Source organism: Plecotus auritus (assembly GCF_963455305.1).
Source record: "Plecotus auritus genome assembly, chromosome: 6".
Classification (NCBI taxonomy): Eukaryota; Metazoa; Chordata; class Mammalia; order Chiroptera; family Vespertilionidae; genus Plecotus; species Plecotus auritus.
Window position 1 is genome coordinate 94,940,299 of NC_137773.1, and position 16,427 is coordinate 94,956,725.

General features: G+C 53.6%; 1 protein-coding gene across 3 annotated transcripts; it reads right to left on the minus strand.

Moving 5' to 3' along the window:
* Positions 1-4: 4 nt before the first annotated feature.
* Positions 5-13,770, minus strand: ILVBL (ilvB acetolactate synthase like). Of its 3 annotated transcripts, none has more exons than XM_080673008.1 (16): positions 13,295-13,770; positions 12,630-12,774; positions 10,764-10,965; positions 10,514-10,641; positions 10,289-10,427; positions 10,087-10,198; positions 4,083-4,182; positions 3,851-3,948; positions 3,592-3,728; positions 2,479-2,613; positions 1,350-1,464; positions 1,098-1,267; positions 951-1,021; positions 799-870; positions 539-644; positions 5-439 (listed from the first exon to the last, which is right to left on the minus strand). In XM_080673008.1, the coding sequence occupies exons 1-16, from the start codon at positions 13,408-13,410 to the stop codon at positions 261-263; spliced, it is 2,025 nt and encodes a 674-aa protein (XP_080529134.1). In that variant the 5' UTR covers positions 13,411-13,770; the 3' UTR covers positions 5-260. The 3 variants fall into 3 exon arrangements, with proteins under 3 accessions (XP_080529134.1, XP_080529136.1, XP_080529135.1); XM_080673010.1 differs by having other exon boundaries at positions 13,261-13,471; XM_080673009.1 differs by having other exon boundaries at positions 13,102-13,305.
* Positions 13,771-16,427: the final 2,657 nt, after the last annotated feature.

Consider the following 16,427-nt stretch of genomic DNA (forward strand, 5'->3'; position numbering starts at 1 on the left):
GGGATGAGTACTTGGGCCCACGTGGACCAGAGGTGATTTATTCAGTGTGTAAGAAAAAAAAGAGAAAGGGCACAAAGAGAAAGGCTCCAGAGCTCTCCTGTACTTCCAGGGAGCCTCTCTGAACCCTGACCCCTCCAGCCCCTCCCTGACCTCAGGGAGGATTATGGGGTCACTGAGCCCCATGGGATAGCCCAGAGCAGGAAAGGAAGAGACTCCAGACCAGCTAAGCAGTCCAGGTGTGGGAAGGCACCCACGAGGCCCTACACAGCAATGGAGCCATCGCGGAAGTCTGTCCTCCCAATGAGGATATTGACGACGACTGGATGGCCATCTCGGCACTGCTGCTGGGCATCACGAAGCACCTTAACCACCTGATCCTCATTCTCCCGTGAGAGCAGCAAGCCCTGGGCCCCCAGACCCATGGCTGCTTTGTGATAATCTAAAAAGGGAGATCAAGTCAGATGGTGGCAGGGACCCAGCCCAAGAAAGACACACCCAGCCGAGCCAGAAACAGCCTCCCCCATGCCAGGCCCCTCACCAGTGTAGGCCAGGCCACAGGCCACATTGCTGCCCAAAGAGGGCACCTGCTCCCGAGAAATCTGGGTCCAGCCAGCATCATTCCCTATCAAGGCCATCACTGGGATCTGCAGGGAGAGAATGAGGCCAGGCCACAATATTCAGCCCCCAGGCTTGGCCAGCCAGAGGACCTCCGCCAGACAGAAGCAACCCCCTCCCCAGCCCAGCCCACCCTGATGACATCTCCCAGAACCTGAGGCTTCACCTGGGACAGCCAGTTACCTTGTGTCTGACAAAGGTGTCAAATTCGATGAGGCTGTACCCAAAAGCTCCATCCCCAAACAGGCACCAGACCTGAGGTGGGACAGGACATAGTTGAGGTTGTTCATGGCCCAAGAAAACAGCAAGCCTCCTGCCTCCAGGCTCTGACTCACCTCAGCATCTGGCCGGCACAGTTTGGCCCCAAGTGCAAATCCTGCACCAACCCCCAGAGTCCCGAAGGCCCCTAGGAGAACCAAGAGCATGTGGCTGTGAAGGGGACTGGATGGTACAAGCTGCCCCAGGCGTAGGCCCTTCCTTACCAGGATCGAGCCAGCACAGGGGGCCACGGGGCTGCACCAGGTGGGCAGCAGTGCCCACAAAGTCCCCGCCATCTACCACCAAAATCGAATTGTCAGGCAAAGTTTCTTCCACCAGCTGCAGCACCCGCACCGGGTTCAGGTGTTGGGATACAGGCATCATCGCCTTCTCCCTGCAATGGACCAGTGCAAGTCAGCAGGACCAGGAGCAGACCTTGCTGGGAACCTACCACCCTCCATGTCCACCTGCCCCACCAAAAGGACTTCTCCTTCTGCTGGTCAGCTTGCCGAAGCTCCTCTGCCCAGTCTGAGGCCCATGTCTGGCCCTGGAGGCCCTCCGCCAGCTTCAACACAAAGGAGCCCACGTCTCCTGGGGAAGGAAGAGGGCACAGCTGCAGAGAGGTGGCCTCCTCCTGCCCTTCCAGCACAGGAGGCCCAAGCCAACAGGAAGCCAACAGTAGCACTGGAACAGGAGGCAAGGAGGCAGGCCAGGGGCGCTCCTTGAGCAAACCGGGGGAAACATACTGGGAACCAGGTTAGGGCAGCCAGGGTGAGAGGGAAGGCAAGGCTGGAGAAACAAGATTTAGGGAGGACAAAGTGGATTAGAAACCCAAGCCAGCCTCCCCATCACACCCCAGATCATTCGGTCCTATCAGTTCTTCCTCTGAAAGATATCACTAAAAACACTATCTGCCAAATACATCTCTACAACCCGGGCACACAGAGTGCTTGTGAGCAAATATACGAGCTGGTGGTGGTGTACTTTTCATCATCTGCATTCAGAAATAATCACCTCGAGGCTCAGAGAAGGTGAGTTTCTCTTTCCCTGTCCATCCTCGATCCAGGCCTTGTCATTTCTGTCCTGACCCAGTTTAACAGGCCCCTTGACACTGCCTGGCCCCTCCAACTTGCTGCCTACCCAACTGCTACAGTGGGCCTTCCCAAACATGAATGAACTGCCACTTCTCTGCTTGACAGAGTTCCCTGTCATCAACACTGAAGGGAAGTCAATGTCCTTGCAACGATGGGCAAAGCAGGACACAGAAAGGCCAGAAGAGAGGACTGATCAGGGGTTGAGGTTATGACAGGATGACAGAGACCTCAGGGGCCAAGGAGTGAGCTCTCTGTCCTAACAGCAGCGGGCAGCGTGAGAGGATTTGCAGCAGGGGACACGACCACATGCACATTCCCAGGCCTTCCCTCTGGTGCACACCCACCATGTGTTCATCCAGAAGCACTCATCAATCTGAAAGCCGAATCTATGGCTCTGGCTGACTGGGTGCTCCCTCAGGCAAGGTCCAGAACCCAGAACCCAGCTCAAGCCAGCTGCAGCAGAGGCCAGGAGAGGGCCCAGGAGCACATGTGTGGGGCGTTAGGGGCTCACCCTGCACAGCTTCCTGGGGCTTCCAGAACATGTCTGAGTTGATCAACATCTCTTTCCGGTTACGGTTGACAATGATGATCTTGCTGCTTCGGCTGAGGACACGGCCATAGGACAGACGGAAGTCACACACAACTCCTAGGGTGGGAGAGAGGGGAACAGTGGATGGAAGGCCAGTGTCTTGGGGGATGCCCACTACCTAATTTAATCCACCATAGCAGACTGAATATAAAAGGGTACCTGTTCTTCACCTCTCCATGGACCCATGCCACCTGTGATGACTTTGAAGCTCCCCAACCCTTAAACCTGGGCTGGCCTCGGGATGTGCTCTGGCCAGCAGAATGTGTCAGGAGTGCTGGCATGCGTTCCTGAGACCAGGCTTCCATAAGCCTTGCAGCTTCCACTGTCTCCTTTAAATAACCTTGCTCCCCCCGCCCTACATGTTTCTCATCCTCCGACAAGTGAACCAGCCCAAGCCAGCCTGCTGGATGATGAGGAACACGGAGAAGGAGGTAGAGAAGAATGAGAACTCAGAATCCTAGCTGAGGCCACGCCAACCCAGCTACAGCCCCAACCAATCCCCAAGTAGCTGAGCCAGCCCGGCCTAGATCGGCACAGCTGCCCTCCTGCCTCCCCAACCACAGACTCCTGAATGAGCCCTGCCGAAACCAGAAAAACTACCACCTTACCTGTTGGTGGGTCTTGAGAAATAATAATTGCATTTTAAGCCACTGAATTTTGGAATGGTATTACACAGCAATAGCTAACTGATAGAAGTATTATGTGTCCGGCAGACTTCAAAGCACTTTATGTGGAAATGTATATGCTGTATGTGTACATGCTATATAAAGTATAAATGCTGTCTAACATGTACAAATGCAAATGCTGTGCAGAAAGTCCCACAGAGCCCACTATCTGTGTGTCCTCCTTTGCGCAAAGCTGGGTCACAGCACACAACTACAACCTGGCAAGAGTTGAGGTGAAATTCAAATTCAAAAACCTTGAAAGGGGAAGCGGTAGGGCCAGGAGTGCCAGATTAGGAGGGGCAGGATCACAGGGTAAGGGGGATCCTGGAGTGAGGGAAAGGGAAGAGTGGGGGTGGAGGCTGAAGCCCACCTGCCAGGAGAACGACGTCTGCCTTCTTCAGGGCGGCACTGCGGTTCTGCCGGATGTGCAGGGGGTGATTTCGGCCCAGCAGCCCCCGTGCCATCCCGCCCAGGAAGCAGGGGACACCCAGAGTCTCCATGGCAGCCCTGCAGGTCCAGGTAAACAGAAGTGAGTGTGGCCACAGGCCTGCCAGTCCCCACAAGGCACCAGGGGACCAGGGACCAGGGACCAGGAATGTGATAGTAAAGGCAGGGCTGAGGCTTCTCACCGAAGCTTGCTGGCAGGTGTCGGGGGCAGTAGGGCCTGGCTCCCCAGCACTACAAGGGGCCTTTTGGCCCGACTCAAGATCTCCACACAGCGCTGAACCTGGGGCAAGAGGTGGAGCTCAAAGAGCCGACCCTGAGTCACCATTAGCCCCCAAGATCAAAGTCCCAATACTGACTCAGGGATAGGCTGTCCTGCCAGGTGGGGTCCTCGGCCAGGAAAGAGAGGCAATTTACCTGCTGGGGGGATGCCTGGGGGATGTCCAGAGGCAGGGGCCCTTCGGGCCGAGGCTCCCAGGCTCCTGCAAAGAGATTGGCCAGGTAATTCTCTAAGTACCTGTGAAGAGGAAAGGAAAGAGTGGTTACCAGGATTCATTACTGAGGTTCCAAGAGCTGAAGGAGGGAAGTTGGACAGGCACAGGGATGGTCGAACAATGGCCCATGGACAAACCCCAGTGATCAAGTCTCTAGCAGCCAGTTTCCCCTTGGAAGCTTCTGATGACCACTCCAACCTGACACAGACCCTCAGAAACAAGTGATACAGGCATGGAGTGCCAGGATCAGGGCCACAGGTACAGGGTTAGGCAGAGGTGGCTCTGCCGCTTCCTAGCTGTGTGATTTTGGGCAAATGATATATAACTTTTCTGAGCATAATGCTCTGTAAAATGTAAAAGGAAGCCTCCCTCCCAAGGTTCAGTGAACTATCCATTCAGTATATAAAGCACTTTGCAAAACCCTCCATCAGTGGAGCTATTCACATCATCAGTACGCTTGCCTTTCTCTAGCTTCTGACATCCCCTTCTCTGTCTCCTTACTCACTGTGTCACAGGGCCCTGGCTGTCCATGAAGCCCCATGTAGGGCTCTGGAGATACACAGATAAATCCTGCTCAGCCCTGCCCTTAAGAACACCCAATCCAGACAAAACCAGATACATGGGTGTTGACAGGAAGCAGTCGGAACAGGAAGCTTCTGTTTCTCTTTGGAGTCAAGACTGCAGAGAATGAGAAGAGGCCAAGAAGGAACCATGGAGACCCCCAACATGGAAAGAAAAGGCAAAAGCCAGCCTTGCAGGGAGCTGAGGAGGGAAGCCTGAGAGGAGGGGAGTGGAAAGGACTATGAGGCCAGGGAGCAAAGAGGCTGTCAGGGCCACAGAACAGAACTGCTTAAAACTTCTGCCTCCCAGATATGACTACTGACCATTTCCTATGTGTTAGGACCCCTGAACCCCACTCTCTATTTCTGGTTCCCTAACCATGTTGAAGGAAGGATAGGAGACAACTTGCCTTTCACCTGATATGACGATGGATTCAGCCCTGTTCTTATTTAAAACTAGAGGTCCAGTGCACGAAATTCATACACTCAGGGGGGTCCCTCAGCCTGGCCTGAGCCCTCTCGCAGTCCGGGAGCCCTCGGGGGATGTCCAACTGACAGCTTAGGCCCGCTCCCTGCCTAAGCCATCAGTTGGACATCCTTAGCACTGCCGCAGAGGCGGGAGAGGCTCCCGCCACTGCTGCTGTGCTCACCAGCCATAAGCCCGACTTCTGGCTGAGCAGCACCACCTCCTGTGGGAGTGCACTGACACCAGGGGGAAGTTCCTACATTGAGTATCTGCCCCCTGGTGGTCAATGCACATCACAGCAACCGGTTGTTCTGCCATTGGGCCAAAACCAGCTAACATCCCCCAAGGGGTCCTGGATTGCAAGAGGGCACAGGCCAGGTCCTGGATTGCAAGAGGGCACAGGCCAGGCCGAGTAACCCCACCCATGCATGACCACCTGTGCATGATTGGGGCCAGGGAGGGACACAGGAGGTTGGCCAGCTGGGGAGGGACCACAGGAGGGCTCCAGGGCATGCCCGGCCTATCTCACTCAGTCCTGATTGGCCGGACCCCAGCAACAAGCTAACCTACTAGTTGGAGCATCTGACCCCTGGTGGTCAGTGCATGTCATAGCGACTGGTCAACCAGTCAACTGTCTGCCCCCTGGTGGTCAGTGCACGTCATAGCGAGCAATTGAGCGGCCTTAGTATATCATTAGCATATTAACTTTGATTGGTTGAATGGACAACCAGACGACCGGACACTTCGCATATTAGGCTTTTATTATCTATCCTAATATATAAAAACCCTGGGTCCATCATGACCAGAGGCTCAACCAACCAGAAATCAGTCCTGCAGTCAGAGTTGGGTTGCCGTGGCAACCCAGCACTGACTGCTGAGGGGGCTGCAAATCAGGCCCAGAGAGAGGCCTGAAGAAAGAAGCAGGGTCTGATCTGTAGCCTCTGTGGCAGCTGTTGATCAGCACTTGCCTCTCTCTTTCTCTCCAGCAACCACACCTCCATTTCTCTCCAGGCCTCCACTGGGGTTGCTGATCAGCCCCACCTTTCTGATCAGGCCCCGGTGATAGGCCCAGAGATGCTGACTGGCATAGAAACCAACCAATCAAAACCAAATCTGGGTGAAGTGTGAGAAGCCAATGGCTGCCTAGGAGGCGGAGCTTTTGATGCTGACTGGCATAGAAACCTACCAATCAGAACCAAATCTGGGTGAACTGTGGGGAGACAATGGCTGCCTAGGAGGCAGAGCTTTTGACGCTAACTGGCATAGAAACCGACCAATCAGAACCAAATTGGCCAGCAGAGGAGAGCAGTTGGGGGCAAGATCAGGCCTGCAGGGGAGGGCAGTTGGGGGCAAGATCAGGCCTGCAGGGGAGGGCAGTTGGGGGTGACCAGGCCGGCAGGGGAGGGCAGTTGGGGACCATCAGGCCAGCAGGGGAGGATAGCTGGGTGCAAGATCAGGCTGGCAGGGGAGGGCAGTTGGGGGTGAGATCAGGCTGGCAGAGGAGGGCAGTTGGGGGCAAGATCAGGCCGGCAGGGGAGGGAAGTTGGGGGTGAGATCAGGCTGGCAGGGGAGGGCAACTGGGGGCGATCAGGCTGGCAGGGGAGCAGTTAGATGTTAATCAGGCCTGCAGGGTAGCGGTTAGGGGGTGATCAGGCTGGCAGGCAGAAGCGGTTAGGGGCAATCAGGCAGGCAGGCAGGCAGGCAGGCGGGTGGGTAGGAGCCAGCAGTCCCGATTGTAAGAGGGATATCTGACTGCCGGTTTAGGCCCGATCCCACAGGGATCGGGCCTAAACCGGCAGTCAGACATCCCCCAAGGGGTCCCAGATTGGAGAGGGTGCAGGCTGGGTGAGGGACACTCCACCCAGTACACGAATTTTGTGCACCAGGCCTCTAGTCTACCTAATAAAAGAGTAACATGATAATTGACCGTACCTTCATGACGCCCACCAGCCAATCAGGAGTGAGTATACAAATTAACCCAAGAAAGATAGCAGGTTAATTTGCATACACAGGTGCCAAGCGGCCTGGGGTGGGGCCTCTGGGCAGCGTGGGAAGGCAGAAAGGCGGCTCTGGGCCGGGGCGGAAAGGCAGCTCCAGCCAGAGCGAAGGCGGTGCCGGCAGCCAGGGGAAGAAAGGCCCATTCTTGCATGAATCTTCGTGCATCGGGCCTCTAGTCCTATCTAATAAAAGCCTAATATGCAAATTGACCATCACTCCAACACACAAGATGACCGCCCCCATGTGGTCAAAGATGGCCACCACAAGATGGCCTGCAGGGAAGGGCAGTTGTGGGCAATCAGGCCAGCAGGGGAGGGCAGTTGGGAGGGACCAGGCCTGCAGGGGAGGGCAGTTGGGGGCAACCAGGCCTGCAGAGGAGGGCAGTTTGGGGGGGACCCAGGCCTGCAGGGGAGGGCAGTTAGGGGGGACCAGGCCAGCAGGGAAAGGCAGTTGGGAGGGACCAGGCCTGCAGGGGAGGGCAGTTGGGGGCAACCAGGCCTACAGAGGAGGGCAGTTGGGAGGGACCAGGCCTGCAGGGGAGGGCAGTTGGGGGGGACCAGGCCTGTAGGGGAGGGCACTTTGGGGGAAACCAGGCCGCCTGCAGAGGAGGGCAGTTAGGGGTGACTAGGCCAGCAGGGGAGGGCAGTTGGGAGCAACCAGGTCTGCAGGGGAGGGCAGTTAGTTAGGGGCGACCAGGCCTGCAGCAGAGGAGAGTAGGGTCAACCATACCTGCAGGGGAGGGCAGTTGGGAAGGACAAGGCCTGCAGGGTAGGGCTGTTGGGGGGGGGGGGACCAGGCCAGCAGAGGAGGGCAGTTGGGGGCAACCAGGCCTGCAAGGGAGGACAGTTAGGGGTGACCAGGCAGGCAGGGGAGCAGTTAGGCGTCGATCGGGCTGGCAGGGGAGTGGTTAGGAGGTGATCAGGCTGGCAGGCAGAAGCAGTTAGGGGCAATCAGGCAGGCAGGCAGGCAGGCAGGCAGGCTAACGGTTGGGAGCCAGAAGTCCTGGATTGTGAGAGGGATGTCCCAGATTAGAGAGGGTGCAGGCTGTGCTGAGGGACAAACCGCCCCCCGTGCACAAATTTCATGCACCAGGCCTCTAGTATATATATAAAAGCCTAAGCTATGACCTGTACTGACTACCAGGGGGCAGACACTCAATGCAGGCCTGGAAAAATAGAACAGACTGATGAATCTCAGAGGGAAGAGCTGAGGGGGGAGGGCGGGAAGAGATTAACCAAAGACCTTATATGCATACTAGAGGCCTGGTGCATAGATTTGTGCACCAGTGGGGTCCCTCAGCCTGGCCTGCAGGGACCAGGCCAAAACCAGCTCTCTGACATCCCCCGAGGGGTCCCGGATTACAAGAGAATGCAGGCCAGGCCAAGGGACCCCACCAGTGCATGAATCCATGCACTGGGCCTTTAGTATAGGATAATAATGGTTAATTCTTTTAAATTTCAGCATTTGCACTATCAAAACTATCTCATTTTATTCTTCACAGACTCTTAGTCTAGAAAGAAAAGCAGACAACATTCATCCATTTTACAGATGAGGAAGCTGAAGCCAAGAAAGGTTTAATCACATTATATGGAAGTCAAATCATTATGCTGTACACCAACTTAGAGTGCTGTCTGTCAATTATATCTCAATAAAAATGTGGGGAAATGGTTTAACCATTTGCTCAAGTTAACACAACTAGTTAGCGGCAGTCCTGGGATTTGAACCCATGTTTCTGGACTTCCATTTCACTCATTAGAGATGGCACATAGCTCTGTGGGTAAAGCGCTGAAGGCTCCTCCAGGCTGAATCCTCGTGTGCCATTAACAAGCTGGATGACTTCATGCAAGTCATTCAGTAAAATACCTTAATTCGAAGGGGTGTTATAAGAGACATGGAGTAAAACCGCTACTCCTTGAACTGCCCCTCAAGGTGCATCTCCCATGCCCAGGGTTCAGGAACTTGTCTGTCTTGTTTACTGTCACCCATGTTCATCCTGGCACATGGCACATAGCGCACTTGCTAAATATATAAAGGAGGACTGGAAGGAGCAGGGGCAAGGACAGGCAAAGGGGTGGGTGGGGCAGGGGAATTGATTCTTCCTCCTCCTGTGCAGTTTCAGCCAGGCCCACCTAGTGGTGACCAAAAATGGACCCTTTCACATACCTCCTCTTGAGCTGTGCCCCTATTCCCTTTATCTGCTCAACTGAAGGAAGTGCCCCTCAAACTCCTTAGCTCTTTTAAACCCTTCAGGTTTGTCCCAGACCAGCCCCACTACCCTGCTCTCTCCAAGATCCTAGCCACTTGCCACTCAAAGCCCCAGAGTCAGCTGTGCCCATGTCACAGGCCTGCAGGGACCCACTCCAGTCCCTTTCTCCAGGTATTCATACGTGATCCATCCATGTCTCTGCATCCTACAGCCACTACCCAGATCCAGGCCATCATCACCTCTCATCCTGGGCACAACCACACCTCCTCCCTGGCTTCCCACCTTCCACCCAACCATAGTCCATTCTCCAAACAGCCAGAGAAACATAATAAAAGCCTGAATCAGGGTACCCCACACCATTGATTAAGGCCCTGCAATGCTTCTTAATGGACCTCGAATTAAAAATAAAACTGCAGGCACTCCCAGTAAGCCATGCTGGCTGCTCTAAACTTAGCCCCTGTCCCCTCTCCTCTTTGCTCACCTGCTGCTGCCACAGGCCACCTTGCTCTCCCAACCCACCAAGTTCGTTCCTGCCTTAGGACCTTTGCATATGCTATACCCTCCACCTAGAATTCTCTTCCCATGATTTGTTCCTCTCCATTAATGTGCAAATCAATAAATGGCTCAAAGAGGGATAAATGCTGGCAAAAGGTTGCAGGAGAAGAGAGGAAGTCATGGTGGGAGTGGGGCTACCCACCAATAAACTGCTCGACCCATGAGGCCCTTGGGTGGCTTGGCTGGCACCATCTCCTTCTGGACCATGAAGTAGGGATACAGCACATCGATGGGCAGCTCCACAAACACTGGGCCTGCGGGAGCAGGGAGGACACTGAGCTTGCTGGACTTCCCTAACCCCCAGGTCCTAGGACCTGACCACTACCCAGCCCTCTACCACCTACCTGGGGTGCCCGACTGGGCAGCAGCCATTGCAGTCCTCAGAGTGGGCATGATGTCCCGCACCCTGTGCACAGAAGCACAAAACTTGCAGAGTGGCCGGAACAAGGACATCTGATCAATGGCCTGGAGTGCGCCCCGGTTCTGGTGGAAATGGGTTCAAGGGAGTTATGGGGTAGGAGCCCTTCAAACCTCCCTGGAGCCCCTACCACCTCCTGAGGGCAGGGTACCTGCAGCAGAGTACTGGCGGCCCCACCCAGAAGCAGTACTGGGGACTGGGCTATCTGGGCATTCTTCACTGCTGTCACTGTGTTGGTCAGGCCAGGGCCTGCTGTCACTGCCACCACGCCCACCGTTCCTGGAACATAGACCCTGTCACCCTCTGCACCCATGCCCATCCTACTGGCCACCCCCCAAAGAAAACCCTGCCCCTCAAAGATCCCCCATCCCAGCTCCTAGCCCTCTCTGCTCTGCCCTCACCAGTCAGGCGGGCCACAGCATCAGCAGCAAACACAGCTGTGACTTCATGGCGCGTGTCCACCACACGGATGCCCAGCTTCTCACAGGCCACCAGCAGCGGGGAAATATGCCCACCAACTAGTGTGAAGAGGAACTTCACACCATGAGCCCTCAGCACAGCTGCCACGCTCTCCCCACCATGCCGGATGCTCACCTTGTCCACCTAAGCCCATGAAGCAGAAGAGGAAGACTGTCAAGAACCAGGGCAAGGGTGCCAGGGCAGGTGGGAAGAGGGGTGATCCCCCACACCCAGGAAAGAGGGAGGGAGCAGGGCCAGAGGGATGTGGGGAAGACACATCATCTTACCACCTCATGTCATTACAGTAGACCCTTGAACGGTTAGAGTCAAAAATTCACTAATAACTTCTGACTCCCCCAAAACTTAACTACTAATAGCCTATTAACCGGAAGTCTTATCAATAATATAAACAGTTGATTAACACATATATTGTAGGTTATATGTAGATTATGCTGTATTCTTACAATAAAATAAGCTAGGGGGGGAAATGACATTATTAAGAAAATCATAAGAAAGCCCAGCTGGCGTGGCTCAGTAGTTGAGAGTCGACCTATGAACCAGGAGGTTACAGTTTTATTCCCACTCAGGGCACAAGACCAGATTGTGGACTCAATCCCCTGTGTGGGGTGTGCAGGAGGCAGCCAATCAATTATTCTCTCTCATCATTGATGTTTCTATCCCTCTCTCCCTCTCTCTGAAATAATAAAAATATATTTAGAAAAAGAAGAGAAAGAAAAAGAAAGTCAATAAGGAAGAAAAAGCACATTTACTGTATTCTGTATTTATTGAAAAAAATCTGCACATAAGAGGACCCATGTTAATCAAGGGTCAACTATATCCTTTTACAGCTAAGGGGACCAAGACTTGCCCAAGCAAGATTCAAAGTCCCATAAAATCAACATTGTTAAGCACCCTGCTCTGTTACACTGTCCGCCCAGAGATGTTGGGAGAATCAGGGAGAGAGGGGGAAGGTGGACCTATAACACCCAGGGAAGTGTGGCCAAAAGCACAAGGCAGGAGTTATCAGCTGTGACTCCAGAACTGCCTGCCCTCGAATATCAGGGCCTGGCAGCCTGACTGTTGACTCCAGACTACCAGATTCCCTCCCACTCCTGGGCCAGGCCCAGTTGACAAGCTGCCAGCCACCAAATGCCTGGCAGTGGGAGCGGGCTCCCAGCCCAGCTTCCACACAACCCCAAACACCAACAGCCCTTTGCCTGGAAGCGCCACAAGTCCTCAAGGCCAGTGGTGCTGCTTCTGTCTAAAAGAGGAAGTTCTGGGAAGAGATCAAGGTTGCTCCAGGCTAAGAAAGATTGGGGAAGGAATCTGGGGAAGGGGTAAATTTCTGAGGTGCCAAGTAGTTCAGAGACAGGTCAAGCTTTTCCCCAAAGAGGTCATTTGAGGCAAGCTACCACATAACCTCTCTGAGCCTCAGTTTTCTCTGAGGAAAATGCAGACAGAAACAAGGGCATCTATTCTGGGGCATGTTGGGTACATGAGATAATCACTCTGAAACACAGAGCTCTGCAGAGAGCAACTGTCCCAGCCACATTCTCCTGTGCTTGCCTTCCTAGCAGTAGCAATGACCCCCCGCCCCGCCCCGTGTTCAGGTAAAAAGACTCTAGCCCCCTGGGGAAGGAGGTGGATGGAGTGTTGAGTGCCCTGGCAGCTGTAACTTCCCAATTACCTCTCACAAGGCAAAGTCCAGGGCTTGTATGGGGTAGGGCCCTAGAAAGACTCTCCTGACAGTCCCTCGCTAGGTCTTTCTTTGGCTGCCCCCAACTCGCCTCCCATCGGTGCCCCCGCACCTTGTGCATCAACCGATATAAAAGCCCCAGGCGATGCGCGGCACCCAGCACGGTAGCCACTAGCGTCCCGCAGACCAGGAGCTGGAAGGAGGGGAAGAAGCTCCCCGCAAGGGCGGCGGCCGTGGACATCTCCTTATGGTGACACCTAAAGGAGAAAGGGTAGTTCCAAGGCCAGAACGCAGAGATAAATTATTCAGAGGAAGACACGCCCCGTCTCCCGCACGGACCCTGGGCCACGCCTCTCCTCCGGAGTTTCTGCATGGCCACGCCCCTTACATACTAAGCTTGGTCAGAAGCCACGCCCCTCAAGATCAGGCCACGCCCCTCGGGATCCAGACCGTGCCCTTTGCCACACTAGGTTCCCTCCTTTAAGTTGCCAACACCCCCAGACTAGGCGACTACAAGTCAATGCAACTACAATGGCTTCAAAATAGTTTTTTTCCGCTTACCTACTTCTCAATGAATCGCCTACCTTTTCGTCAAGGTGCCGAATCTCAGCCCCAGTGGAGAGCCCCACCAGTCTAGCCAGGCCCCGCCCCCTAGCGAGCGCCAGAGCTCCAGCCTGACCCCAACCCCGAGGTTAGGTCACATCAGGATGTTTCTCCAACCTCCGGAGCACTTCAACCCTCACCTACAAGAAATGACTTCACAGGAATTCAGCGCACCTTCTAGTCACGTGATCCAGGCGAACGGCCGCGTTCCTTTCACCCAAACTGATCGGCAGCGCCAAGTAGTATGGCCACTCGCGCGTGCGCAGAGTCGTAGCCACACTTCGGGACATAAGCAGTTCCTATAAGACCTCTGTCGCTACTGGCCGCCTTGTATACAGGCCCCGCCTTTTCTCGCTTTTCATTGGTTCGCAGTGCAAGCCTCACGACCGTCTGTACAGGAGGCCACGCCCATCGACGTCTGCCATTTGCCAAGACTCACTCAGGCCCACCTTCCGTGGTCTTCCATTGGCCCCACATTGCAGGCCCTTGTTTCGGACCTTCCGAGTCCAGCCCGCTTTTCATGCCTGAGGTGCGGTAAAACCCTTCAGGGTGGGAGGTCGTGGAAGGTCACGGGGCGGCTGCCCAAAGTCCACCATCTGGGGCCTCTTCCCAAACAAGTCTCGCCCCTCGCTCTAACACCAGATCCCGCCTCCTAGCCAATCGTAACCCAGCAAAGGCAGATGCTCCGCCCCCCGCCGGTAGGCCCGCCTCCGCTGTTGGCCCCGCCCTGCCCTTGGAGTTTCTGGACACTCCGAAGCCTGGTGGTCAGTGGTTCAAGCCGGAATTCCAGCCGTTTGGCCTCGGGAAAATTATCTCCCCATCAGTAAAAGGAGAATAATTCTAGTACCGAGCACTCTGCTTCTGGTCCAAGACAAACCCTGCCATTTTTACGCTGGCTCCCATCCCTTGATAACTTTTGGGATTTTCCTCTGAGGATTTCATCGTTAATTTTATCATCTAGTGAATCATTCCTAGGTTTTAATTTAACCTATTTTTTTAAAAAGAGAGAAAGAAAAAGGAAAAAAAATATTTTTAACTCTTTTGGCCCCACATTCTCTACTTGTTGCTATCCTTTGCTCCTCTTTTTAGCAAAATTCCTCCAATGAGTTATCTGCACTTACTGTCCCCCTGAACCCTCCTACTTATCTTCTTGAAAAAAACTTTAAACAGGCTCTTCCCCATCACTCTGAGAGCTGTTCTGTATTATTCCAACAGTCTCCAAACAGGTCCCCTCTCCTTCCTGTCTCTCACCCACCAGCTCAACCCCCGCTCTATAATCCTATCTAATAAAGAGGGAATATGCTAATTGACCTTCACACAGTTGCAAAGATGGCGGCGCCCACAGCCAATAAGGAGGGAATGTGCTGACTGCCATGCCCTCAAAGATGGCGGCACCCACAGCCACAAGATAGCAGTGCCCAGTCCCCTCAGCCCAGCCAGGGCGGCAGGCATGCCTACCTCCGGAGTCCCCAGTCCCCTCAGCCCCCCAGCCGCCCAGGGCCGCCTGAGGCTCAGGTAACCAGGGCCAGCCGAGGCTTGCGCTGCCAGCAGTGGCAGCAGCAGAGGTGTGATGGGGCATCGCCTTCCCCTGATTGCCAGGTCACCTCCCGCCCCTGAGGGCTCCTGGACTGTGAGAGGGGGCAGGCCGGGCTGAGGGACCCCTCCCCCTCCAGTGCATAAATTTTCATGCACCGGGCCTCTAGTTAACAAGATAAAATGCAAACTTCCTAGAAGGGTCTTCTAGGCCCAATTAAACTTCCTAAGCCAATAATAAAATAGTGATCATATTTTTTGTCAAGCACTTATGTGCAAGAAGCTTTTCCATGCACTTTTGACAGGTTAAATCGTTTAATCCTCACAACAGCCAGGTAAGGGAGGTGTATTATCATTATCCTATTTTACAGATGAGGAAACTGAAACACACAGAGGTTAAGGAATTTGCCCAAGGTCACATAGCTTGTAAGAGAAAGAGGCAGAATGTGAACTCAGGCAGTGCTGCCTGGGTTCCCATAGTGAGAGCATCTCAAGAATGGGTACACACACACACACAAAAAAAAGAATGGGTACAGTGTTTTAACTATATGGTTTCCCAATGCTTGCAGGGTGTAGTGTTTGGGGCCCACCCAGGTCCCCTTGTACTCACATCAGATTTTATTCTAAGTTACTTGGGAAGCCAGAGAGAATTTTGAACAGACTAAGTCACACAAAATGCACATGGTTGTTTATAGGGGCCTTATTTGTAATAGCTAAAAACTAGAAAAATCAAAATGTCCTTCCATAGATGAGTGGTTAAACAGACTGTGGTCCATCCTCACCATTGAACACTATTCAGCAATAAAACCTGTAGGTTCATTTTGCTCAGTGGATAGAGCATTGGACTGCAGACTCAAGGGTTCCAGGTTTGACTCCAGTCAAGGACATGGTTGCAGGCTCAATCCCTGGCCATGGGAGGCAACCAATCGATGTGTCTCTCTCACGTCGATGTTTCTCTCTGTGTGTCTCTCCCCATCCCTTACACTCTCCCTAAAAATCAATGGATCTGATGAGGATTAACAACAACAAAAAAGTTACACACTATGTGATTCCAATGATATGATATTCTCCAAGTAACAAAACCACAGTGAGGGAGTACAGATGAGTGGTTGCCGGAAGTGTGGGATATGAATGGATGTGATAACCACCACATTCACAGCCCTTAAAAGGGAGGGGTGTATGCCCCTTTGAGCACTACATTGTTTCCTATAGCCTGGGATGTAGATATGATGGCTGGAACTAAAGGAGTTACTTTGAACCCAGAGATGGAAGCCATGATTTAATTAAAGCAGAGCCACTTTACCAGCCCTGAACCACACACCTCTAGACTGTTGTTACATGAGGAAAACATAATATCTCTCTATGTTCAGCTACTGTGTTTCAGCATCTCTTTGTTATAGTAGCTCATACTGTACAAAAACTACATAAAAGTTAATACCAGAAGTTGGTTCTGCAGTAATAAGTGCCAGAAGTGGTGTTCTAGTACTATGAGGCATTGAGTTACCAATGAGGTCATGAAGACACAGATACAAGGTGGAAAGCCAGTGATCTACGCAATGTCTTCCATGACAGATTACACTGAGTGGCCAGATTATGATGATCTCTGAACACATAATAATCTGGCCACTCAGTATATATATATTAGAGGCCCGGTGCATGAATTCGTGCATGGGTGGGGTCCAGCCAGCCTGGCCAGGGGGAGGGGACATAGGCGGTTGGCCAGCCTGCCTGCTGGTCGAACTCCTGGTCGAGGGGACAATTTGCATATTAGCCT

Coding starts and splice junctions, on each gene's coding strand:
- ILVBL (XM_080673008.1), bottom strand. CDS start 13,410: ATGTCCCGAAGTGTGGCTACGACTCTGCGCACGCGCGAGTGGCCATAC. Junction 1,465..2,478: donor GCCCCAGGAAGCTGTGCAGG/GTGAGCCCCTAA, acceptor TTCCTTCCCCAG/GAGACGTGGGCTCCTTTGTG. Junction 440..538: donor CTGTGGCCTGGCCTACACTG/GTGAGGGGCCTG, acceptor CTCCCTTTTTAG/ATTATCACAAAGCAGCCATG.